The sequence below is a fragment of the Pipistrellus kuhlii genome, unplaced genomic scaffold (genome assembly GCF_014108245.1).
Source record: "Pipistrellus kuhlii isolate mPipKuh1 unplaced genomic scaffold, mPipKuh1.p scaffold_m20_p_11, whole genome shotgun sequence".
In the NCBI taxonomy this organism is placed as follows: domain Eukaryota; kingdom Metazoa; phylum Chordata; class Mammalia; order Chiroptera; family Vespertilionidae; genus Pipistrellus; species Pipistrellus kuhlii.
In genome coordinates this window covers 21,125,101-21,151,304 of record NW_023425416.1, presented here as the reverse complement: position 1 = coordinate 21,151,304, position 26,204 = coordinate 21,125,101, and the positions used below count along the sequence as shown (strand labels likewise).

Sequence of the window (26,204 nt, the reverse complement as noted above, 5' to 3'; positions counted from 1 at the left end):
TCACATGGCTAGTCTGTGACAGAACCAAGATTGGAACCTGCCTCTGGCCAACTCCTGGCCCCCAGGATTGGATATTTTAAATATTTTTATATTTTAAGTTCCTTTTGTCCTGAGTAATCAGTGGACATCTGAAACCTAGGATAGTAATGAATGAACATACAGTACAATATGTTTTCCTTTTTGTACATATGATAAAGTTTACCATGATAAAGTTTAATGTATAAATTAGACACAGTAAGAGATTCACAACAGTAACCAGTAATAAAAGAGAACAATTAAAATAATATACTGTATTAAAAGTTATATGAATGTGGGCTCATCTCCCCCTCCCCCTCCCCCTCCCTCTCCCTCTCCCTTTCCCTCTCCCTCTCCCTCTCCCTCTCCCTCTCCTTCTCCCTCTCCCTCTCCCCTTCTCCCTCTCCCTCTCCCTCTCCCTCTCCCCTTCTCTCTCTCCCCTTCTCCCTCTCCCTCTCCCTTTCCCTCTCCCTCTCCCCTTCTCCCTCTCCCTCTCCTCATAATTGATCTAACAGGCAAGACAGCTGCTGAGTGACTGACGAGTGAAAAGGCCTGGACAAAGGGATAATTCACGTTAGGGGTGGGACAGTAGAATGGTTTGAGATTTCATCACATCACTCAGAATAGCGTGCAACTTAAAACGTACGAATTCTTTATTTCTGGAATTTTACATTTAATATTTTGGGGCTGCAATTGACTGGGTAACTGAAACCACAGAAAGCGAAACCAGAGATAAGGGGGACTGCTGTACTGTTCGTACTTTTTGCAGTTTACCCTCAATCATAAGCCCTTCAAGAACAGAGACCATGTCTTATTCATACTTGGATCCTTCGCTTTTAGGCCAGTGAAGTGGTGCTTGGCAATTCTGTTGATTGGGTGTCTAGGGTCCCGAAGAAAAGTAAATAGTACCTGGAGACATGGAAATTGTCTCTGTGTTGGGTTTACTTCCAGATGTTTACCTCTGTCACGACCCTGGGCTGGATGAGTTTGTACCTGGGCTTGTGGGTAAGGGCCAGGTGTGTATGGGGGTGTCATTGATGTCTCTGCTTCTGGGGTTCTGCGGCATTCTCCTGTCAAAAAAGAAAAAAAATTTTAGGTGCTACACTTGATATAGTGTCTTCTATCAATAGCCAAATAGCATTTTTCAACTCTTCAAAATATTTTCACATGTACCAAGAGCATATAATAGGCGTTTAAACATTTTATAAGTGCATATTAGACAGGTTACTCAGATTCTTCATTCAGTGTCATTTTGTAAGTGTGCATTTATGAATGAAGGCGGAGGGGGTGATTTTTCTCTTTTGTGAAGAGTAGTGAGCCACATGCCAGATGAATAAGAGGAAAGTTCTAGAAAGAGTCCATATGTTCTTTTTTTCTATGGCCTTCCCAGTTTATTAAAATTGTCAGCTTGGCTCATTCAGCGTGGCTCAGTGGTTGAGCATTGACCTATGAACCAGGAGGTCACAGTTCGATTCCTGGTCAGGGCACATGCCTGGGTTGTGGGCTCAATCTCCAGTGGGGATGTACAGGAGGCAGCCAATCAGTGATTTTCTCTCATTGATGTTTATCCCCCTCCCTCCTTCCCTCCCTCCCTCCCTTCTTCAGCCCTCCTCTCTGAAGTCAAAAAAATTGGCAGCTCGTTCTTTAAATAATCATGATATTAAAACAGCAAACACGAAGTGGTGCTCTGTCAGAAGCTGATTGGGAGGTTTGCTTAAATAAGAGGGGCTAAGTGTCTGTTTTGTGTGTCCGCCTTCCTAAGGGAACTATATTGTACCTTTTCATGGTGGTTCCAGGCCAAAGGAGAAGTGTGTTAGCCTGCGCTTTAAGCAGTTGTACCCATAGAGCCTCTATAAATGAAGTATGGCCATTTGGTTATTGCATCGGGGAGTAGACACCAGTAAGTGTGCAGGCGCAGTGCTGTGTTTTCTCATGTTTCTCTTTTCCAAACTTGATTTACTGGGAGAATGGGGAAGAGGGCAGGAAGGATCATTTATTTGGATGGGGGGTAAATTGGCATTACTGCAGCCAGGATCATAATTTTCTTCTTGGCAGCCTGTACCACAGGGCTGTTAGCACAGATATCCTATAGCAGTAATCTTTGAGTAATCAGAATTTCAAAGTACACTGATAGCCATTCAAAAATAATAGGATTATACCTGAGACTTTTATGGGTGGAGTGGTTAGACTCCTTAACCCTTGAGTAACTAGACTTACCTAGGACTCCAGTCAACCAGGAATTATAGGTTGTTGTTTTTTTTAGTTTATTTTTTTATTTTACTTTCATTGAAGAGAAAAGCCAGATCCCTGTAGGTAGCAGACACTCAGTGTTCTCCCCAAAGAAACAGAGAACTTTGTTATGTTAAGGCCTCCCACTGTTATTGTTACTATTGGTAATTCAAACCATCCGGAAAATGAGCAAAACAATATGCCTCATGTCTATTGTAATGAGAAAAATGTCTTTCTCTAGCTTTTCCCTCCCTCCCTCCCTCCCTCCCTCCCTCCCTCCCTCCCTCCCTCCCCCCTCTCTCTCTCTCTCTCTCTCTCTCTCTCTCTCTCTCTCTCTCTCTCTTCTGGGAGGTACAGTTTTAGCTCCCCACATCACTTCAGTAAGAAAAACCGAAGAAAAACTACCACAAACCCAGCAGAAACAGCCCTCTCTAGATAATAATAACCACCGTTTATTATGTAAAGTATGAAATTGGGTCTTGAGATCACAAATGAAAGTAGCACCCCATGGTTGGGTGGAGATGAGGAGCGAAAGGGAAGGGAGGAATTATCCACAGCCCAGAATTTTAGAGCTGCATTAGGTCCCGTGGTGGCTGGACAGAGAGCATGCTGTTCATGGCAGTGGACATGTGGTGGGCCCAAGAGAAGAGGTGGTTTGGGGAAACGTGAGTCAGTGTGGGAATGTTTTGTGTAAAGTCAGCAGAGCAAATCCACTCCAGCATGCGACCCCTGTTTTTAATGCAGTCTTCACAGTGTACTTTGTTTCATGTATATTATGGGTAAGTAGTTTATGTGATTTTTGAATATTTGACATGCAGTGGTTGGCAAACTCATTAGTCAACAGAGCCAAGTATCAACAGTACAAGGATTGAAATTTCTTTTGAGAGCCAAATTTTTTAAGCTTATACTAATGCCCTCACCAGCCTTAGCCAGATGGACACACACACACACACACACACACACACACACACAAAATCGACTCACCCAGTCATCCAGACCGTGGTATTTTGTGCAAGAGCCACACTCAAGGGGTCCAAGAGCCGCAGGTAGCTTGCGAGCCGCAGTTTGCCAACCACAATTCTAGGGCAAGGAAGCTAAATTTAGCCCGGCATGTGTTATAATCATAATTTTACAGTTAAAAGAAATGAAAATGTGTGTCTAGATCACATGTGTCAAACACAAGGCCCACGGGCCAAATCCGTCCCGCCAGGCCTAGCAATGTGGCCCGCACCGCGCTGTCATCACTGCACTCCGCTGCGTTTCCATCACAATGACAGTTTATGACTGTTCAGTAAACCATTCGGCCCGAGATTTAGGCTGGATTTTAGATTTTGGCCCCTTCTCTGATTGAGTTCGACACCCCTAGTCTAGATAACCTTCACAGAGTCACAGCTGTCTTTAGTTACTCTCTCCTCCTCAGGATGGACGGATGGGGGATGTGGCAGCAGTATTCCTGCACTCTCCTTTTGGAAATCCACATACTACTGTCTACGTGTAAGGAAACGGCAAACTGTCCAAAAGACAACCTTTGTCTGCCTTAAAAAAATTTATTTTTTATTTTTTTACAGAGAGGAAGGGGGAGGGAAAGTTAGAAACATTGATAGGAGAGAAACATCAATCAGGTGCTTCCTGCATACCTCCTACTGGGGATGTGCCCGCAACCAAGGTACATGCCCTTGACTGGAATCGAATCTGGGACCCTCCAGTCCGCAGGCTGACTCTCTATCTGAGCCAAACCGGTTAGGGCTGGTCCCTCCTTTTAATAGATGTTGGTGTTTGTTTGAAGTTCTGTTGGGATGAGCAGGCCTCTAGCTTCTCATGAAATAACAAGAAAACCCTACCATCTTTGGGAAGAATGGCCAGAACAATTACCCGCATTTATTATATGTACATTGCAGTTTAGGGAACAGTGTAATAGCCGTAGTCTTACTGGGTCCTTGACTGCCCTTTGTGATGGGCAAGTGAGGTTCTATTATACCCATTGTGCAGATAAGGAAATCAAGGCTGGGACAGGTAGAATTCCTTGATTAGGATCACATAGCTGAGTGTGGGTCAGAGTTGGATAGGAGTCTGTATCTAGTGTTCTTGTTTCTGTTCTGTTTAAACTAGAAAGCTAGTCTAAGATTGCCGAGAGTCAGAGTAGGCTTGTCATTTTCTCAGCTTCTGATTCTACCTTCTCTCTCCTCCTGCTGCCCCACTCTTGGCTTTCCTGGTAGATGCCAGGTTTTTCCCTTCAGCCTTTTTTTTTTTTTTTTTTTTTCCCTAATCCCTAGGCCCTCGTTTCCTTTTATTGAGGGCTCCATTCCCTCATGGGTGCTGTGGTTTATTGTAACTGGGGCCACTGCAGCCAGCTCTTCTCGGGAGGCTGGAATGTCGTCTGTCCTCTAACCCAGCTCTTGGGCAGAGCTCACTGTCCCTCTTGCCTTCTGACTGCTTTAGACTTGATTCAGAACCCGGCATCTGACCCCTGGTGGTTTTCCTCTGTGGCAGATTCTAGAATTCTGTCTTCTCATTTGTCAACAAATCTTTGATGTACCAGGTGCCCAGCATTGTGTGAAGTTCTGGGGAAACAATTAGGAAAACTGGAAGGGAGATAGATATTAATCACAGGAGCACACATGTGACATTACCACTGCCTAAGGCCTCTCTGAGGGGAGGAGGTGCATGATGCTGGGCGAGTGTCACTAAAAATTTGCCCTCACCAGCCTTGGGGACACACACACACACACACACACACACACACACACACTGGAAATGCTACTCTGCCCCTCCAGCAATGCTGTGTCCTTTCCAGGACCCCTCACACCTTACCTTCTGAGGATCAACAGATCCTGGTTTATACATTTGGTCTTAGCACTGGCAGTCTAGGTAGTTTAAGAAGAGAGGCTGAGAATGGGGGAGTTTATTTGCCTTTTACCATAGAGCAAGACTGGAGTTGTGCACGTGCAAAGGATCTGCTTTGCAGTTTCTCTTCCCAGTGGGACGGAAGTTGAGCTGTTTCTTAGGTTGGCTCATGTCGCCCCCTAGTCCTGCCCAGGAGTAACTCAGTGAGATGTCGGTAACTCTGGGAGGTGTGGAAGGCAGGCGCCCTACTGCATTCCGTTCAGAAGTCCCCCTCCACCTCCACCCCTCACCCTCCCTCCACCCCTCACCCTCCCTCCACCCCTCACCCTCCCTCCACCCCTCACCCTCCCTCCACCCCTCACCCTCCCCCTCCACCCCTCACCCTCCCTCCACCCCTCCCCCTCCCCCTCCACCCCTCACCCTCCACCTCCACCCCTCCCCCTCCCCCCCTCCACCCCTCCCCCTCCCTCCACCCCTCCCCCTCCCCCTCCACCCCTCACCCTCCACCTCCACCCCTCCCCCTCCACCTCCACCCCTCACCCTCCACCTCCACCCCTCACCCTCCACCTCCACCCCTCACCCTCCCCTCCACCTCTCACCCCTCACCCTCACCCCTCCCCCTCCACCTCCACCCCTCCCCCTCCACCTCCACCCCTCCCCCTCCACCTCCACCCCTCACCCTCCCTCCACCCCTCCCCCTCCACCTCCCCCCCTCCCCCTCCACCTCCACCCCTCACCCTCCACCTCCACCCCTCACCCTTCTCCAGTGCTCACATTGGTTCTAAATCACCAGGGGAGGAGCATTATGTGAAGATTATGTGGGAAGCTGTTTTCAAACTGTATTTCTGAATGCAGCAGCCTTTTCCTGGGTGTGACTTCAGAAATATATCTTACTGGGCCCCACCTCAGATTTGGCCTAGGTAGGTGGCCATGGTTCTCAAAGCCTCATGGGTGATTCTAACTCATGGCCAGGGGTGAAAACTGCTCTTCCGGTGGCCCAAGGGCGGTAATGTTCTCACACACAGAGATATCAGTGAAAACCCCGGAAGGATGGCAGATGAGGCTATGTTGACAAACCCATCCTTGGAAAAATGAAATTATTCTGAAAACAATTCTGTGGTATTGACCATTATTTGCTTTAATCAAATATTTGCAACAAATGCCACTTTATTTCTACTTTATGCTACTAAATATAGTTGGCTGGGTAAAAAAAAAAAAAGGGAAGCTGGTCTTCCCTCATTGAGGTTTCTAGTTGGTAATTAATCTAGGAGACCTTAAATGCCTGCTCCTACAGGCTTTGGGGCATATGCGAAGGCAAATAAAATCTAACTTCAAGGAGATCCCAGAGTGGTGGGACAGATGGATTTTAAACATTTTAAGGTAAACTCCTTATAGGTGCATGCTAATCTTAACATTGCAAATGATCTGTTTTCCATAACCAGTTTTTTATTTAGTTAACTTTTTACAAATCCATTGTTAAACTTGGCTCTTGTAAGTTAGTAATCTTTGGACTTAAAATTTTTTTTAATTATTTTTATTTATTTTAAATATATTTTTATTGATATCAGAGTGAAAGGGAGAGGGAGAGAGAGAGATAGAAACATCAATGATGACAGTGAATTGTTGGTCAGCTGGCTCCTGCACACCCTTACTGGGGATCGAGCATGCGTCCTGAGCATGTATATCCTGACGAGGAATTGAACTTACCTCCTGACACTCAACCACTGAGCCACACCAGCCGGGCCTCTTATTTTTAGTTAAAAGGAAGACCCTGGGTATAGTGGAAAATTCTAGCTTCAGATCCCAGACCTACCACTCTGTGTCAGTTTGGACAAGCTACTTAGCCTCATAATGCTTCCTCATCTGTAAAGTGGTGATAGCATTGTTGTGAGGGATAAAAACGAAACACGATAATGTGAAAGAACCTAGCACTATCCCATGTACCATGACCAACATGTAGTAATTGTCCTTTGTCTTCCTATCCCTTCAACTTCAGGGAGAAAAATAACATTCTGAGACAATAAGAAATGGACCCTATGAGCCGTATCAGCCATGGATATTGCTAAGGGGGAAAACTCTAATAATAGTTTGCTTTGACCAGGGTTTCTTAACAGGAGCATTATTGCCATTTTGGTCCAAGACAGTCTTTGTTGTAGGTAGGGGGTGGGGAAGGCAGTCTGACTTGTGTATTGCAGGACATTGGGCAGCATCCCGGGCCTTCACCCACTAGATGGCAGTAGAAATCTCAAGTTGTGACCACCAGGCATTGCCAAATGTTCATTTCCCGGTGGGTGGAAGCCAAATTGTTTTGATTGACAGGCACTGGCCTAGACCCTTACTGCTTGCTCTGTTCTGCACTGTGAATCCATTCCCTCTGCCTCTTACAAGAGTTTTTACTCTTGGTCAGAGAAGTGCGAAGTGCAAACGTGGTGTGGCTGTTCCATAGCTATCAGAGTAGTGGGAATGACAAAGGTAGAAAAGTGTTGGCGAGGATGTGGAGCAACCTGAAATCCCATATACTGCTGGCAGGAGTATAAATTGGTACAACTGCGTTGGAAAACTCTTTGGCAGCATCTGCTTAAGCTGAACATGTGCATACTCTATGACCCAACGTATTCACTCCTAAGTACATATGCAACAGAAATGTGGTCCATATACTCACAAAGGCATGTACTAAATATTTGTTGCAGCAGTGTTTATTTATCATCACCCCCAAATAGAAACTATCTAAATGCCCGTCAATAGTAGAATGAAGTATGTTCTATTAGACAATGGATTACTATACAGCAATGAAAATGAATGATTTATTTAAGCTACACGGAAAAATAAGGATAACACAAGCATGATATCAAGTGAAAGAATCCAGTTGCAGAGGAGTACATGGTATATTATTCGATTTACATAAAGAGCAGTCTATGCTCTTAAAGGTTAGGATAGTATTTACCTTCTGGGGCAGTTACTGGAAGAGGACACAAGATAGGGAGGCATTAAATTCTCTCTGTTAGTATAACAGGTGTGTTGTTTGTTTTCTGGACTGGATCTTAACTGGTTGAAAGGGTGATTCTCGAGGTAGAAAAATGCTGCATTATGAAGTGCTGTGAAGTCAAATTGAACTATTAATTGAAGATTGGGTCAAACATCAGGACTATCAGTGGTCTCAGCCCTTCAGATGTTAAATATTTTGGACTTTTTCTCCATTGTCGTTCTTCTCTTTTTACCGTGGAAGTTAATTCCAGCCAAACTTGCAGCAATACATCTGAGAGTAATTATAATTTGTGAGAGTATGAATATCAGAATATTTTATTTGTGAGGATTTTTTGAATGAGATTACTGAATCCAAGTTGTTTTTAGTAATGAAAACCACTAAAATAATTTTTGTTTGCAAGAAAACAATTGTGCTAAGTATTGTTTAGTTCTAGTGTTTTGTAAGAGATTTCTTTTCTTGGGAATGCCAATTGATTAAATTCTCCCCAGTATGATTTGTTTAAAACATGAGTCTTGGTGTGCACTTTCAAATACTATTTATATCTTAAATGCATGTTAATAAGGCAGATTTCCTACTTGGTCATTTGATAGCAATGGAATTGGTTTTGTTACTTTTTTTAATTTTTGAAAAGTTTAGTGAGGGTTCAACTGTTTTTTAAAAGGTATTTGCTGTGACTTTTATTAAATAAAACTAGAGTCCTGATGCACACAATTCATGTAAGGGGTTTGGCCCTTGCAGACCTGGCTGCCTCGCCTCGGTTGGCCCTCACAGCCCCTAGCAGCCCTGGCTGGCCCTTGCGTTACCTTGCAGCCCCAGCTTCGTCTGGAAGGTCATCCTGATGGTCAGTCTACTGTTCGGTCTAATTAGCATATTAGCTCTTTATTATGTAGGACTAGAGGCCCGAGGCACAAAATTCATGCATGAGTGTAAGGTCCCTAGACCTGGCCAGTGATCAAGGGCCAATTGGGGCCTTTCTTTGTTCTCCACTGCCCCTGGTGGTCAGCATGTCATAGTTAAACTCCCGAGGGGACACTTTGCATATTAGCCTTTCTTATACACTGAGTGGCTAGCTTATTATGATCTCTGAACACATAATAATCTGGCCATTCAGTGTATATCCTATACAGTAAAAGGCTAATATGAAAATCAGGAGTTCGACCAGCAGGCAGGCCAGCAAACTGCCCATGTCCTCCTCTCTCCCTGGCCAGGCTGGCCGGACTCTACCCATGCACGAATTCATGCACCAAGCCTCTAATACACACACACACACACACACACACACACACACACACACACACGGCCCATTGCAGGAAGATTCATGCAAGAAGAGGACTTCCTGCTACTGGAAGGAAGCAGAGAAGGGAGAGAAGCCCACTGAGACGGGCTTCCCTCCCATTTCTGCCACCCCACTTGCTTCTCCATAGCTTCACTCCCTTCTGCAGTGCTTGGTTTCCTTCTATGCTGTCTTCAGTCTTTGCTCCAAGCTGTATGCAAATTAACTGCCATCTTTGGTGAGTTGATTTGCATACTCACTCTGATTGGCTGGTGGGTGTAGCGGAGGGACAGTCAATTTGCATGCTTCTCTTTTATTTTGACACACACACACACACACACACACACACGCATGCATACAGAGTGGCCAGATTATTATGCATTCAGAGATCATAATAATCTGACCACTCAGTGTATATAGATAAGAGGCTTATTGTGTTTGAAATATATTGTGTATCAGATGACAGTGGACCATATATGCAGTTTGCTTTCTCAAAATTGTCTTTGCATTTTAAAATTCACCCCTAGAGGGTGCTATTGTATTGAAAGTCTAAGTCTTTTGAGTATTTTTAAAAAAACACATATATTTGTATTAAAATCCCACTATATTACAGTAAATGATCTAGTAACTACTTAATAGAAGTTGAAAGTGTTTAAACTTAGAAGTGGTACTATTATATAAACAATAAAAGTCAAGACATATGCTTAATGGTATTTGCTTTTGTGAAAATTGGACAAAGTACTGTCAAGTTTTCATCGCCATTTCAGTGTGAACAACTCCAAGTTAGAGAAACAAGCAGTATTTTATGATATATTTGGAGGATTCTTTCTTTGAAAGAAAATGTAATTACATAGGTAACTTAATAATACCAGGTTCACATCATTGATACTTGAGGCACTTGAAAAATTGTTTTGGCATCTTCTGTTACTCAGCAGCTGTGTTGTTGAAGACCTACCGCATGCAAACAGTCTTTATAATCTGGTGGGGGGAGAGACATAAATTACTTTATAATCTGTTTTAAGAATTAAGGGCCCTGTAAACCTAAAACACAGTGGAATAAAGAGATTAATCCTAGCTAAAGGGGTTCTTGGAGAAGGTAGGGTTTTAACTCAGCCTTTAGGTAGAGGCCACAGAACTTTTCATTCTAAACAATAACAGGGAGGGTCAAAAGTAGGTGTACAGTTTTTATATGGAAAATAATACAATTATTAAATAATGATACAAGAATAAACTCTGTTTCCCGTACTCACAACTGTACACCTACCTTGCCCCACCTTCTCTTTTGTATATAAAAGAGAAGCAAGTTTGGTTTCTCAAGTCTTCCTTCTTACTACTGAATGCTTGGTTTTCACTTAATCCTTTTCTCTACTCTCCTCACAATTTTGTCTTACTAATTAAGATATTAGACTAAAAAAAAAAGTACAAGTCTTTGACCAGTAAAGTGTTTTACAAGCATTGTCATCGTTATTTTGATAGTGTTCATATTATACTGAGGAATGTACCTGTAATTGGCAGTGCAGTAGATTCTAGAGTGGTTTTTATACATGTTATTTTTATACATCCAACTTCTTATTTAACGGAATGTTTAGATCAAGGTATAGTAAAACTTATTTTCTTCCTTCTGTAAGGTTTGTTTTGATTATTCACATGTCAGGTTAAAGCGATTCTTCAAAAAATAAATGATGGTAAGGAGGAAAAAAGCACTTTCAAAATGGAAGAATTAGCTAAATACCTAAGTTACATAGAATCCTGGGGAGAAGAGAGCAGTTGAATCCAATAGATGAACCAAATAGCGCAGTATGATTTTATATATATGTCCCTGGGTCTTTGAGGAGATTATTGTTAGACTTAACATTAAAACATTCCCTTCTCTGGAAGTGCCCTAATGAAAGCATTTAAAAACTGTTTGGAGAGTGACTTTACTCATTTGGCTTTTGTTGTTAAACAACTTACAGTTGTGGTGATTCTATTCTAAATGAATAGTTGAGTGTACAAACATGTCAAACTCTTGGCTGGGGGGCCGCATGCCTCCTTTAAATGAACAAGACACTCAGCCCACCGGTCGCAAGTTTGACATGCTTGGAATTTAACCCAGTGATTAGCCTGGGCTCTCTTCTGTCATCATTATTTCACAAAGATGCTGAGACCCTGCTATAATGAACACTTATGAAGCACTTACTGTATACTGTAGGAGCTTTATACTAAGAACTGAAGCTTAGTTTTCCATTCCTCCAGTAATGTACGGTCTAGTTTGGGGAATTGCTACTAATACATGAAGTAATTAGTAAACAATAGAAGACAAGCAGTGTGTGCATACATATCGGTGTGCTCTGGAAGTTTAAAGCACAGAGTTTCTCCCTGCAGACTGTTCTTAGGACAGATACCTCAGCATGAACATCCTCAGAGTTTATAAAGGTCTAAATGTTTGGAATTTTATTATCTTTTCTAAAAAGTATGTTTTTATTGATTTGGGAGAAGGGGAGAGAGAGAAACATCAATGAGGAGAGAGAATCATTGATCAGCTGCCTCCTGCATGTCCCATACTGGGGATTGAGCCTACAATTTGGGCATATGCCCTGACCGGGAATCAAACCATGATCTTCAGGTTCATAGGCTGATGCTCAACCTCTGAGCCATGCCTACTGGGCTAGAATTTTATTATCTTCAGTTGTTACATCTAAGTCAAAAGGACATACGGTATTTAAACATAAGATACACATGATCCATTACTTATGTCTTACCAGGGCGTGTTTTCTCATTACCTGTCTGCTTTTTTTTAAAAAGTGGGGAACTTCATTCACCCTCACCTTGATCATAAAGGTAAATCTTTTTTTTTTAAAATATATTTTATTGATTTTTTTCAAAGAGGAAGGGAGAGAGAGAGAGAGCTAGAAACGTCGTCGATGAGAGAGAAACATCCACCAGCTGCCTCTTGCACACCCCCCACCGGGGATGTGCCCGCAACCAAGGTATATGCCCTTGACTGGAATCGAATCTGGGACCTTTCAGTCTGCAGACCGATGCTCTACCACTGAGCCAAACCGGTTTCGGAAAGGTAAATCTTTATGTGATCTTTATTAGGTAAATTAAAAATGCAGAAAAATGTCAAAAAATTCTGATGACTCACACATAATATTAACATTTTAGTACTTTTTGTAATCTTTTTAATACTACTACATGTGCATACTTTTTTCTACATATGTAAATATACAAGTAAAGTCCGGCCGGTGTACTCATTCAGTATCCAGTTTTACCTCAAAATGTTCTTTGCTTTCTTTTAAATATCTGATAATTCAGGTTTCTTCATTCTTAAAAAATAGATCTTTTGACCTGATTTTTTAAAGATAAAATTTAGCACCATCCTTCTGATTTACTTAAAAGCAATCCTGTTAGCACATTAATTATGAATACATTAGCCTGTGAATGAACTTGAGAAGCACTGACCCCTTCTAGTATTTGGATTTTAAAATGAATGCATGGATTGTAACCTGAAGAGCAGTCAGAATCTAGATGAGCATTTCTCAAATGTGAGAACTTGCAGTCCCCAAAAAATGTTGACAGAATTCAGTTTGAGAAACATCCCATTAGATCAGTGGTTCTCAACCTTTCTAATGCCATGACCCTTTAATACAGTTGCTCATGTTGTGGTGACCCCCAACCATAACATTTTTGTTGCTACTTCATAACTGTAATTTTGCTACTGTTAGGAATTGTAATGTAAATATCTGTGTTTTCCGATGGTCTTAGGTGACCCTGCTAGCGCTTCTTAACCTGTGGGTTGCCAGAACATAAGGAACTGTATTAAAGGGTTGCAGCATTAGAAAGGTTGAGAACCACTGCATTAGATAATCCAGTGTGTTGGGAGTAGGGGAGGGCTGGGTGGGAATGGAGAATTTGCCTTTGAGAAGTTTTAATCTTATTGATTTCATTCAACAAGTATTGATGGCCTACTGTGTGCCAGGCTTATGCCAGGCTGCAAATGTGAAGGCGGCATAGTCCTTGCTCTGAAGGCCTGGATTTGGTGAGGCTAGAAACACATATGTGGGGCAGTGTGCTAGGACAGAGTAGGAGGGAGGAGGGGAAGATTGGGGGCGCCCCAGGACAAGAGAGGTGTATGCCAGTCTTGAGGGCAGACGGGTGTTTGCTGGGTGCAGGTTGCAGAGCAGTCCTCCAGCACAGGGCTCCTCAGGCTGTCCCAGTGGGTGACGGGGTGCCCCTGCCCCACTTCTTTGCAGACTGATACTTTGTAAAGTGCGGTGAAACTCACTAAGTAGGACGATGAAAAAAATAACAACCCTTAGTTTTTAAAGGTAATATTTAGGAGACATAAAATTACTCTGTCAAGTTGCTATAAAAGTTTTGAAGTGTTCATGGTGTTTTTTTGTATCTTGCTTTTGTGGATAGTGACAGCCAGTTCTAGAATTTAACCCAGTGATTAGCCTGGGATCACGCTCAGCACCGCACTAGTATCCCAGATCAGTGGGAAAGACGTGGCTAGGGGCTGGGAATTTTACTACAGATCATTCTGACACGTCAAGGTTTACCCGTGGGACTGTGTCCATACAGATAATTACCACTTGGAGGCTGAAAACCACGTTGGAAGTGATACTGAGTCATGAAAGGGAAGTTACTAAATATTTTACTCAATCTTTACAATGTAGTATTATTTGAATCTGGTTAAATCACAATATTTTAAAAAGAACACTTTCCTTCTCAAAATAAGTATGGAAAGAAATATTTTCAGGCAGGTAAATTTCCCTCTCTCACATTAAAGCAGGGACTCTAAAACAGACCTTGGCACTGGGTCCCACCCCCTCAAGATCAGCATCAGGCTTTTCAACAGCTCTGCACTGATTCCAGTGTGCAGCCAGCTTCCATAGTGGATGTGCTAATGGCGCCTAATGTTTTCTGATTGAGACCTTACGTCAGAGAACATATGGCACAGTGATTGTACTCCAAAGCTATTAGTTGAAGTTGATACTTGAGGAGAGTAAAACTGTTATATAAGTGCAATAATCTTGTGTACAGTAGATGCTATAGGGGGTTTCTTCCCACCCGCCCAAACAAATTCCACATTTTTTAATGACAGTTGATGGTATACATATCCTTCAATATAGTTAATGTAGTATCTAGCATTAGTAAATAGGCAACCTAGCATTAATAAATATCCTTATAAATTAAAGCTTGTAAAATCTTGGTTTTTCTGTTGCCTACTTTACTAGCTCCTGTCCCAATGACTACTACTGCAGCAGTGATGGCCACTGTATTTGGGCGCTACATTACTGTCCAGAGAAGACTTGACTAGAACAGCTTGCCCTGAATGGGTCTGTTACACCCCAAATGCAATTATTGTTGAATTTTTAACATATAACCCCTCGAAATTATATATTAAAATCTTATTTTAGAGAAAAATTTCAGGTCTTCCACAGCATGTTCCTTCATATTTTCTAAATCTCCAAGTAGCATACAATGATGTCAACATCGAAACATTTCCTAGGGTGAAATTATTAGTCTGTGGTGCCAAAACCTGGCTGCAATCTGCAAAAACTCCCCCTCCCCCCACATACACATTTTACTAGTGTGTTCTTCATGTGCCAAAGACTTCTGAACATTCAGTGATTCATTCAGTGAGTAACTCTTGAGCACCTACTTGCTGTGCTAGACATTGGAGATGCAAATTTAAAGCCTCAAGTCCACTCCTTCCAGTAAGGAACATGGCAGCATGCTACCAGCCTGTAATATGCAGATGGAACAGCTTTCTTCCTCTCTTACCCGTCCCCCCTCCCCTTACCCCCCCCCTCCCTCTGTTTGTGAAGGTTTTAATACTAGGGGAAGAAATCACTCTAAAAGTAGTCGTTTACTCCCTCTGAGCCTCAGTTTCCTCTCCTGGAAAAAGGTGATACCCTCCTTCCTGCCCTGCCCACATGCGCTCTGAGGGTAATGAGAGAAACGTTATGCAGCATTCACAGCACAAATTTAGACATTCAGACAAAGTGTACATGGACATTATATATTAAAAAAAAAACAACAGTTTTAAAATGAAAGAAAAACCGTGCAAACTATTTCTGGTCTATGTACCGAAACAACACCCCATTGAGTTCATGAAACCCAGAAGAGAAGTTACACTAGGGTTAAATTCCGAGCAAGTTTGCTTCCATGATGGAGATTTTTTTCTCTTAAACTTTTTACTCAGCTCCCGAAAAAGAAACTTCCTGGTGTTTTTTTTTTTCTTCTTTCTCTCCCCCACCCCCCCACCCCCCTTCCCTCCTAAGGTTTCCAAGTGGCAGGCAGGGCTGCTTCCTGTCATGAGCAGCTCCGCTGCGGGGGCCCCAGCGGCGGCGGCGTTACAGACTCTCTCCACCTCCTCTCTCTCCCTTGCTTTCAAACACTCCATGCGTTTGGAGGCTGATCTTGAGCAGAAAACATCCCTGACATTTGCAGAGCCCGGGGGACGCGCTGCGCCTGCGCGGCGGCGGCCCCGCGGGGCGGGCGGAGGGAGCGCGTCCACATAGGAGTCATACCGCGCATAGCCAGCATGTCAGCGTAGTGAGCGTGCAGCGGCTGCGGGCGCCGCGGGCTTTGTGCTGGGCGCTGTGCGCCGCGCTCTCCTCCCTCACCCCCTCTCCGCTGCTCCGAGGGGACGCAGGCCTGTGAGGACTGCCGGTACGGCTTCTACATGCTTGAGTGAGGATACAAAAACCATTCGCTACTAAGCCCTGGAAGGGTTTTGTTGTGTGAGCCCACTGTTTCTTGTGAGTGTGTGCGCGCTTGCTTTTTCTTTTTCTTTTTTCTTTTCTTTTCTTTTTTGTAAAAAACTTTTAAATACTTTTGTTTTGATCCTTGGAGGCCGGGCCTCCTCCTCCTCCTTTGTGAAGTTTTTTAAGAGCCAGGAGCTCCTCAGCAACCATTGATTTTTGAAGCGTACACTCTCTTTTTGGGGGCCACAAAGCAAAGAGCTGGTTTTCTGCGCTTTAGCCCAATAAATGCTATTTATGAAGATGGACCTGTTGAACTACCAGTACCTGGACAAGATGAACAACAATATCGGCATTCTGTGCTATGAAGGTAGGGATCGCTTAGTCTTGGGGATCGCCCTCCTGTCGCTTTTCATGAAGGCCACTCCTCCCTGAGGGCTCTGCATGCCTCCCTTGCTTTTTTGTTCTCTTTCTTGGGACTTTTAAGGGTGCTTTGGAAGGCGAGAAGTTCTTCTGTACTGTTTTCCATGTTCAGAGTTTGTGGTTAAGGAGCTTGGCCTTATGGGGTGCAGTGTTCGTGAAGGCCGGGGGTGGGGAGGGGGTGAGCTATAAACTGCAAAAAGTTTGTTTTATGCCCGCTGGCAACATATACTAACTACTTCAGGTTTTTAATTCTTTATAAGGTAATTACGTTTTGTTTCTGTTAGTGTTTTCTTTTAGGGGAAGAACTTTTAGGACCCAAACAAAAGTTAAATGTGTCGCGTGTTTGTTTGTTTTTTTGTGTGGTTGTTTTGCACTGATAACTTATTTTAAACACACACCATCTATAGTATTTGTGTTGTATTACAGCAGCGCTTTGGGTTTTCGTGCGGCGAGGAACAGAAAAGTTACAGTGAGTTTTTTGTTTCCTGGACCCATTGTCCCGAACAAGGAAGGTTTTTTTTTTTCTATTCAGTTTGGGGGACTGGAAGGGCACCCATGTCACAGAGCAAAAAAGACTGGCTCTTTGTCTGATTTCCCATTTCCTGTACAGCTCCGGAGAGTCCTGACATTGAAGGATGTTCCCTCCACACTCTGGTCCCTTGTGGAAGTGATTGCACAACACGCTAACCAGAAAGCTAAAAAAAAAAAAAAAAAAAAAGACAAAAATAAGCTCTGAATTCTTATTATTACCACTTACTACACCATGAGATGTTGCCCCTACTGTGTTGTATTGTTTCAAGCTGTCTCTGTGGGTAGTACGAGGAGGAAAAGTGATTTGTTACTCTGTTGGAACATTATCTACGTGCAGTTCGGAAACGTGGTAATGGCCTGGGTTTGAGTGGCCAGCGATGCCTCTCCCCGGGAATTCAGCCTGGCGGGGGGAGTGTTTTCTGTTGTAAGAAGGAGACATGTCCTTTCTGATTCAGCAAGAGCTGTTTCCATGTTTTCTATAGCAAACGGAATGTTTCTCTTGAAAAAAAGAAAACATTGAGGAAACTTGGGAGGGTGAGCCAATCCACTCCTATTTTTCATGTAAAAAAAAAAAAAATCTCGGGCCTGTTGCCTAATCAGTTGAAAATTTATCCTTCCCCCTTCAAGGGGGAAAAATCTCATTCATGCCTTTTTTCTTTTTTCAACTCTATGGATAAGGGTTTCAAACTTAAGTGTTGTTTTTTGTATTATTTGTTTGTTTAAAGGTGTTCCCCCCCCCCCCTCCTACTTGTTCCACTAATGAGAATTTTGATGAATTGCTTTCTTTGAATCTGCTGCTGTAAGTATCCTCTTACTTCTGAGGTCACCCATTTAAAAGGCAGATTTCTTCAGAATAGTCTCAACAGCAAGTGATTGAGTTTTGGGCTTGTTTCCTGTGAAATTACTGTAGTTTTTAAACTTTTTTTTTTCAAGTGAACGATAAATTAAAAAACTTTTAAGGCCGTTCCTGTTTATCATTGAGGAATATGATATTTTCAAAACAAACTATAATGGTCCGTATAAGAGAGGAATAGAAAGATGGTTAGGAAATTGACACCGCATTAATTTTTTATGTGTCCAGTTGGTGGTGGTGAGGAAAAGCGTGTGGAAAGCCTCACCACGGTTGATTTGTTGTTCGGGAGTGTGTAAAGTACATGCATCGTCTCCGAAAACTTTGATTTTGAAAGTCAAGTCGATATGTGCAACGCTGTGCTATAAGTCTGTTTGGTTTAAACATCTGCTGCTATTTTCCTTACTATGAACGTTAGCATTATTCTAACACCAAAGTAAATACACAGGATATGAAGAAAAGCGCAGCAAAATTCGAGCGGTGTTTACAGTGGGTTGTTTATGCCCTGGTGGTTTTTCTCATTGTAAACACTGCACACACATCTGCTCTGAGCTCAAAAGGGTGTTTTGGAGATGGGCATCAATCTTGGATGGAAATTTTTTGGTAGGAAAAGTTGGAGCCGTTACTGTGCCTTTAAATCCAGCACTTTGGGAATGTTTGTAGTAAACGTTTCGGCTCAGCAGCATTCCAGGGGAGGTATTTGGGAAATGGAATGTACAGTTGGTAGACAGCATTTGATTTCACTTATGGCACAGGCAGGGTCCACGTCTCTTCAGGATCAGGGACACATTTTTCTGAATTTTCTGTCCTAAACATTAGGATGTTGATGGTTAGTCTTATTCTCTCGGTTGGTTATACTGTATCCCTTAGCTGTATTACACACTCTGCAAAATAAACCATGTGCCTGCACTGTCTTTCTTTAACTTCTCTAGTAACTTAGACACAAATGGGTCTTTTTTTTTTTTTTTTTTTTTTTTTTTTTTTAAGCCAATTAGAGCATACAATGTTTTCCCAGACAGAGAGCAGGCTCTGCGTGGCTCCGATGTGGACTCTGTGTGGCGACTGCTTGACTCTTGTGCCAGAGCCCTCCAGGAGTGTCACTGAAAAGAGAATACAGGAGAAAATTAACCACAGGTGGTAGTTGTGGAGTAGGGACTCACTGGGGTAGGAGGAGAAGATTGACAAAGGGCAGAAAGAATCTAAGTCTGACTATCAATATTTTCTGGAAACTAGTAAACTTTCGTTGGCGGTGAGCAAAGGAGCAGAACTCTTGCTTGTGTGACTGTGTCTATGTGAAAACCTCATGGCGTATTGCTGCAGTCCTCCACAGTTCACACCTCCCTGCATGTTCAGAGTACCATTTACACCCCGTTTTGCCTCCACCTCCATGGAAAGGTTCTGACCCAGCCCCAGCCTTCCTTTCTTCCCTGCTGCAGTCTCCGGAGAACACTGCCCTGGGCGATGGAGAGCCCGATGAAGGCAGGGAGGACTCTGTTGTTGGTCAGGGTGGGCCTCCCAGTCCTGGCCCCATGACTGATACGGTGCCTGATACTCTCGGCAAGTGGCTGACTCAGAAAGTCAACCAAGTCTTTCCAATAGCAGTTGTAGCCCCTACTGTGTAATTTAGCCCTTGGCTATATACAATCTCGCATTCTTTAATTTTCTCATCATTTGCAGAGCTATACAAAGCCTTGCCATCACTTCAGACGGTGGTCGGCAAACTGCGGCTCTCGAGCCACACGCAGCTCTTTGGCCCCTTGAGTGTGGCTCTTCCACAAAATACCACCGTGCAGTGCCATTGAAGCTTCGTGGCCCATGCGCAGACGTTGGTCTTCGGCTTTCAAAAGAAATTTCCATCGTTGTTCTGTTGTTATTTGACTCTGTTGACCAGTGAGTTTGCTGACAACTGACTTAATACGTTTGCCTTGTTTTTTTTTGCCACGGAAGCTAAGGCACTGAGAGGCAAATTGTCCACGTTTATTCAGAAAGTTTGTAACAGAATTGAATTGCCGTGAGAGCCCAGCCTGTGGTTTTGACTGTTCCATGGCTGTTCTAGACTGCACTGCCTCTCCAGAATCATTTCATGCCTTTGTCTCCTTCATTACTTACTTGCTTCTTGATGTTGGAGAGCACGCTCTGTCCCAGGGCCCGTCACAGGCCCAGCGTGGGCGTGTTCTGGATCACAGTGCACCATCGAGCCTGTTCTGGACTCTTCCTGGCTCTGAAGCCATTGCTGGTCTAGGTTTCCAGGCAGTTTGCTGTTCAGGGAAGACGGTAATGAGAACTCCAGGTGACCAGCCTCGTTGACATTTGCTTGCCTTGCTGCTCTGGCGCTTGTGTTTGCTTTACCCTTTCCTGATTGTGCAGAGGAGGCCCTGTGTAATGCCAGCTCACAAAGAGCACCTCCCCGAGGGAGCAGGGAGCTGGTTAGACCATGGCCTCCTCTCAAGATGGCTGATGGTTGTATTTACATAATTACTTGGTGCTGAAAACCCGGGTCCTAATAAATGTGTTCATGGCTGGCTGTGGCTTTAAGCTGCTGCTAGTGATACTTTAATTACGGGTTAAGAGCCATTAGTGTGTAATTTGGTAGAAGAATTCTCCCCTCTTAACTTAATAGTGTGATTTATATTGGGAGAAAGTAAAAACAAATCGCACATTATGATCATCTGAAAGCTTAAGAAAAGAATATTCTAAGTCCCTCGCTTTTTAGAGTTGCTCGTTGTTTTAGGACATAATTATCACTTGTTTTCTCACAGGCTGCATTTAAGTTGATTTTCTGGAATTGAAAGGAAAAAATGCACACAGGAGTTGTTGAGTGAGTGAGACTCTGCTAGGGATGTGAGCAAGGCTGGGTGAGGACGGTTCTGTTTTCTGGCAGTTACAATGGAGTCCTGGCCTCATTGTTCTTTGTCTTCTGAGCTCTTAGAGGCCTCAGGAACCTTGGAGCATGGGGTGCTGTGGAGGTGAGGAGGCCACAGAGCCCAGCCTCTGGTCCCCTGCCCTGTATGTCAGGTGACCAGCCCTTGATCCAGGGGCATGTTCCAAGGTGGAACATCTGCAACTGTTTTGCTGTGGAAACTCATTTTACTTTAGCTTTTTTGTTTGTGGGAGAGAGAGGGAGGAGAAAGGGAGAGAGGGAGGAGGGAGACGGGGAGTGGAGAGGGTGAGAGACCGGGGAGGAGCCTGATGAATAAAACAGGCCCAGGTGAGCCCGGGAGCGCACCTGAGACAGATCTGGCGGGCGCGCGCGCGCGCGCGCGCGCGTGTGTGTGTGTGTGTGTGTGTGTGTGTGTGTTCTAATTACAGTGTGTGGAGGGAAGGTGTGATTATACCCCCCTTCCTTCCAGCTCCCCACCCTTGTTTCTCTGTCTTCTTCTGGAAGGATTATTTTACTTGGCTGTTTACCTTCTGGAGCCGGCACATGGCTTTGTTTGGGAAGGCAGATTTCTCTTCCTTCCTCTTTCCCTTCCCTATTGTCTGCATGGCCTTCTTCTCCTAGGGAGCTTAAGTTTGTTGCTGTGAAGATTAAAACACACACACACACACACACACACACACAACACAACAAAAAACATCCCATAAGATAAAAAGAAATTCCCTCTGGGATTGTGAGGATGTTGCAGAAAACTGGGTTTTCTCATGAAGAAATTGGATCCAGATTTAGCACTTCTGCATGTACACAAGCATATAAACCAGCCTTACCAGGGATTGTTTCTGGCTCTGTTTCATCTCTCTATATGTTAACATTTGTTCAGGGACTGTTTATATTTAGTGGTATCTATGTATTGGCTGTTGAGTTCATTCGAACTACTTTCTAGTCTCGCTCAACAACGTCAGTTTGTCCTGCAAAACAGTCTCTCTCCCTCCTCTGTTTTTTAATGAACTCATGTATCAGGTCCCCCCACCCCAACACTTCAGCCATGGGCATTTAATTTTAAAACCAGAGCCTGAAAATGATTTTACTTTCTCCACTTGTCCCCTCTCTCCCTCCCTCACTTCTCCCCTCCCTCCTCCTTCTTTCCTCTATGTCCCTCCCTTTCCTTTTCTCACCCTCCTCCCTCTTTCTCTTTCTCTCTTTACCTTCCTGAATATTGCATGTTCTAAGTTCTAAGGACGTATTTCCATCAGTTTGCTTTATCTTGCTCGTTCTGCATATGCAAAATAATAATTCTGTAGATTGTTTTAATTTCAGAATATTGTATACAGGGTATGTTTTAATCCTAACTATGTTAATCCCTACTCATTGGAAGAATGTTTATTGACCCTTAATAAAATAGGAAATCCATTCTTAAAGTTTTCTTTTATTTGTTGCTATTTATATGATCTTTCGGAACTCTTAACATTTCACCCACTTGTTTGCAAAGAAGTCTGGAAACATAACGAAGTGGAATATATTTAGTAAGTGACCAGAGGAGACTCACTGCTGTCCTTTTGTCACCCAGGCTCCATTGTCCTAAGCATTTGTGGGATGCCTGCACTCGGCTAAGGAATGTATTAGGTCTTGGGGGGGGTGATCTCTGTCTGTTACTGTCTGCCTCTGCCTCTTTGTCCTTCTCAACAGTTTCTAATATGGAATATATCATCTATACTAATAAAAGGGTAATATGTTAATTAGACAGGGAGACCTTCCAGGAGACTTTCTGGACATTCTTCTGGACATTCTTCCCGACAAAGCCATGGTGGTGGGGCTGAGGTAGAGGTGGTTAGAGGCCAAGAGGGGAGGGCAGTTGTGGGTGATCAGGCCAGGATGGGACAGCAGTTGTGGGTGATCAGGCTGGTGGGGGGGCTGTTGAGGGTGGTCAGGCCAGGGGGATGGCAGTTGGGGATGAGCAGACCAGCAGGGGAGCCCTTTGGGGCCAAGCAGGCTGTCAGTGGGTATCAGTTGGAAGTGATCAGGACAGCAGGGGGTGCAGTTTGGAGTGAGCAGGCCAGCGGTGAGGACAATTGAGGGGCGAGCAGGCCAGTGGGAAGGGAAGATGGAGGTGAACAGGCCAGCAGCGGGGGGGGGGGGGGGGGGGGGGAGTTGGGGGCGAGCAGACTGGACGGGGGGCATTTGGGGGTGAGCAGGCAGGTTGGGGGACAGTTGGGGGTGAGCAGGCCAGTAGGCAGAGTGGTTAGGAGCAATCAGGCAGGCAGGCAGGTGAGCGGTTAGGAGCCAGCAATCCAGATTGCGAGAGGGATGTCTGACTGCCGATTTAGGCCTGATTCCTATAAACTGGCAGTAGGACATCCTTCGAGGGGTCCCAGATTGGAGAGGGTGCAGGCTGGGCTGAGGGACACCCCCCCTCCCCCCACTCCATGCACAAATTTCGTGCTCCAGGCCACTAGTATATACATAAATGTGCACAAAATGTGTAATTTATAGTTAAATAAATCCGATCACAATTTCTTCAAGCCTAAGAGGTCATCACAAGCATAATTTGCTTTTAAGAAATACTTGACTACATATGTGTGCAATTCTAAACAAATTCCCCTAGTTGTGTCTTTTTTTTTTTTTTTTCCTTACGTAATTGGGATGACCCTGTAAATCTTACATTGCATTTTTGTTTGTGAGGTCTTTGCAAGCAGTGGACATGTCTGAAGAGGCTGTTGTTCCCGTGTGATACCAGCTTACCTTAGAGTCTGGGGATCTTGGCTGAGGGATACATGTGGATGTCCCAGCCTTCCTCCTACCTGCTGCTGCGCTGCTTAGCCCTGGGGACACTTTGATCTGAGCTACTTTTTTTTTTTTTTTTCACTCAGTATTTTGTGAAATTGAGTTTCACCACCTGTTGAAGCCCTCCACCATCCATGCTGCAATGGAAAATTAGATGTTAGAAAAATTCTGGACGGTTTTGAGGAGTGTAAAGTGGGGGGACATTTCTGGAGATGCATAGCTTGCTTATTCGTTAGGATCTGACCAGCCACTTTCGTGCTGCATTAATAAGCAATTTGCTTAGAGGCTGGGACTTGCTACAAGTCAGCTTTGTTGCGGCGCCAGGTTTCTTTGGATGCTAATCCAGGGACTTTCAGATACTCAGAAAAAAAGCTCAAATTGTTCCAATATTGAGACAATACTCTACATTGTACAGAGATGGCTGTTAGGGAGCAACCAAGATCGGAAACAATAGTTTGCCTTATGCACCATCTAAAATTGTGAATGAAAATGAATCATCCATATGTATTGCTCTTGATTTTTATTTTATATCTGTTTTGCATGAACATAGTTGCCTGCTGATTCTTCTTGGCTAATGATTTGGTTTTAATAGAGTGAATTCCAGAATGTAATGGTTTGATGCAGATGCACTCACTCTGCCAAGCAATTTAGCCAACTTGTTTACACCACCCCACATCCAGCTGGATCGAGTCTAGGCTTCTTCCCGATAACAGTGGAGGGAGAGATGAGTGCACATCTCTGGATGTCTTTCCCCCCCCTCCCCCCTTTTTGAAAACAAACACATCTTCCATTATGTGGCACCACTATGAAAGTGACAAGGGATTAATTTTAAATTTTATTTTAATGTCAGCAGCTTTTTCCTGTACCTGTTTTCTCCCATTCTTACTCTGTGTGTCCTTTTTACGCCATTGTTTTTCTGATGAGTAACTGATAAACGATTGGCTGACCCCACAGAGAACCCTGGTTTTATTTCCCTGCTGAAAAGCTGTAACCTCTTTGCCAGCGCGTAAAGTCACCCATGAGAGTGATTTGGTAGCTTTTTAAAAGGAATATGTAATAGCAGCTGTATCAGGTTTTAATTCTGTTGGGTAGAGGGTAAAAGGGATGGAAAATAGTATTCATTCTTGGTATAAAACCTATGTAAAGTTTTCTAGCACCGCACTGCTGAATTCACCGTTGGGAACAATTACCACCAGTTGCTGGAGCCTGTGATGGGAGCCCTCTTTTCGGTTAGAGGCTCTGTACCAACAAGAGATGGTAGGGGAGAAGGGATGGGGTGAAGTGAGCTCCAGAACTAACAGTAGACATCAGACATTGCTCTCGGCATTCTGTAACAAATACACCACCAGGAAAAAATGCATAGAATACACATACATATTCAAACTGTACTTGTACAACCTAGAGAAGTAAGTGCCTTTCTTAGAAAGCTGGAAGAATTCTTACACGTCATTTAAGAAGAAAATGGAGAAGCAGAGGAACCACCACATCTTTTTGACTTTCCCACCTGCAAACTGTTCCCTGATCCAACTCCATCCCTCTTTTCTTTCCCTTAAGGCAGTGGTCGGCAAACCGCGGCTCGAGAGCCACAGGCAGCTCTTTGGCCCCTTGAGTGTGGCTCGTCCACAAAATACCATGTGTGGGCGCACACATACAGTGCGATTGAAACTTCGCTGGTTTTTTGGCCTGGGCGAATCTATTTTGAAGAAGTGGTATGAGAACACTCCAGGGGCTGAAGAGCCGCATGTGGCTCCCCTAAGGTTTGCCGACCACTGTCTTAGGGTCAGAGAAAGGCTAATTCTCCTATTGGCTTTCACAAGTCCCAACCCTTCTGGCCTCTGGGACACATCAGTGATCTCTTTCTTTCCTAGTTTCCTCCTCTTCCTCCCTGAGGTCTTTCTCTTCATCTTGTGCTCATGCACAGTCTCGCCCAATCTTAAGACAAAAGCAAACCCATCCTTAAACCTTGCTGTGTTCACCTTCCGCTATTAGACCCTCTTCCTTGCCATCCAAGGAAGAGGATCAGAATGTTTCTACTTCCTTCCCGCCCATTCTCTTCTTGATCCACTGTCATCTGATTTCTGCGCCCACAACGCCATGGAAATTGTTCTGGGCTCGGTGACTAAATGATTTCCTGGTGCAAATTCAACGGACACTTCTAGTCCTTACCTTTGATCATCTCTGTGCCATTTGGTGTCGACTCCTCAGATTCCTTCTTACACCCCTTGACTCAAATTCTACTGAATACCCACTCCTTGGGGAATGAGCTACAGATGAGCAACATTGACAGGACCTTGATGGAGCTCCTGGTGGTAGGTAGGAGGGCTTAAGACGTGAGGCAAGTTGATCGACATAACAACAGTCTGTGGTTGCAGCTTGAGAACAGATTGGGAGTGAGGAGAGGATGCAGAAGTAGGAAAAGATGTGAACCTGTTTGCAGTGGTTTAGGCCAGAGAGGGTGGCTACCCAAAGGGTGTGGTGGTGGTGTGGTGGGACAGAAGTAGATAGAGCTAAGAAATATTTGGAGAGAAAACTTTCGGGACATGGGGCTAGATTGAAGCAGGGGATGAGGGGGGAGACTTAGAAGGCATTGAGCGTGCTTCCCAGGATTCCAGTTACCCAGGTGGTTGGATGGAGCTCCCATTTGCAGAGAGGAGATACTGGAAGAAGACTGGATTCTGGGGTGAGATCATGGGTTTAAT

At 44.0% G+C, this 26,204-nt stretch overlaps 1 protein-coding gene across 8 annotated transcripts in view; it reads left to right on the top strand.

The window, feature by feature from the left end:
- The window catches only part of VGLL4 (vestigial like family member 4), a 149,397-nt gene that overhangs the window by 54,218 nt on the left and 68,975 nt on the right, over positions 1–26,204 (top strand). Inside the window, exon 1 of one of the 8 annotated variants that reach the window (XM_045579181.1) lies at positions 15,862–16,412. The exons of 6 other annotated variants lie outside the window; for them this stretch is intronic. In XM_045579181.1, coding sequence (XP_045435137.1) covers positions 16,331–16,412 — 82 coding nt within the window. In that variant the 5' untranslated portion in view covers positions 15,862–16,330. Of the gene's footprint in view, positions 1–15,861; positions 16,413–26,204 lie in introns of those variants that run through there. One more of the 8 variants, XM_036431133.2, reaches the window with a different exon arrangement.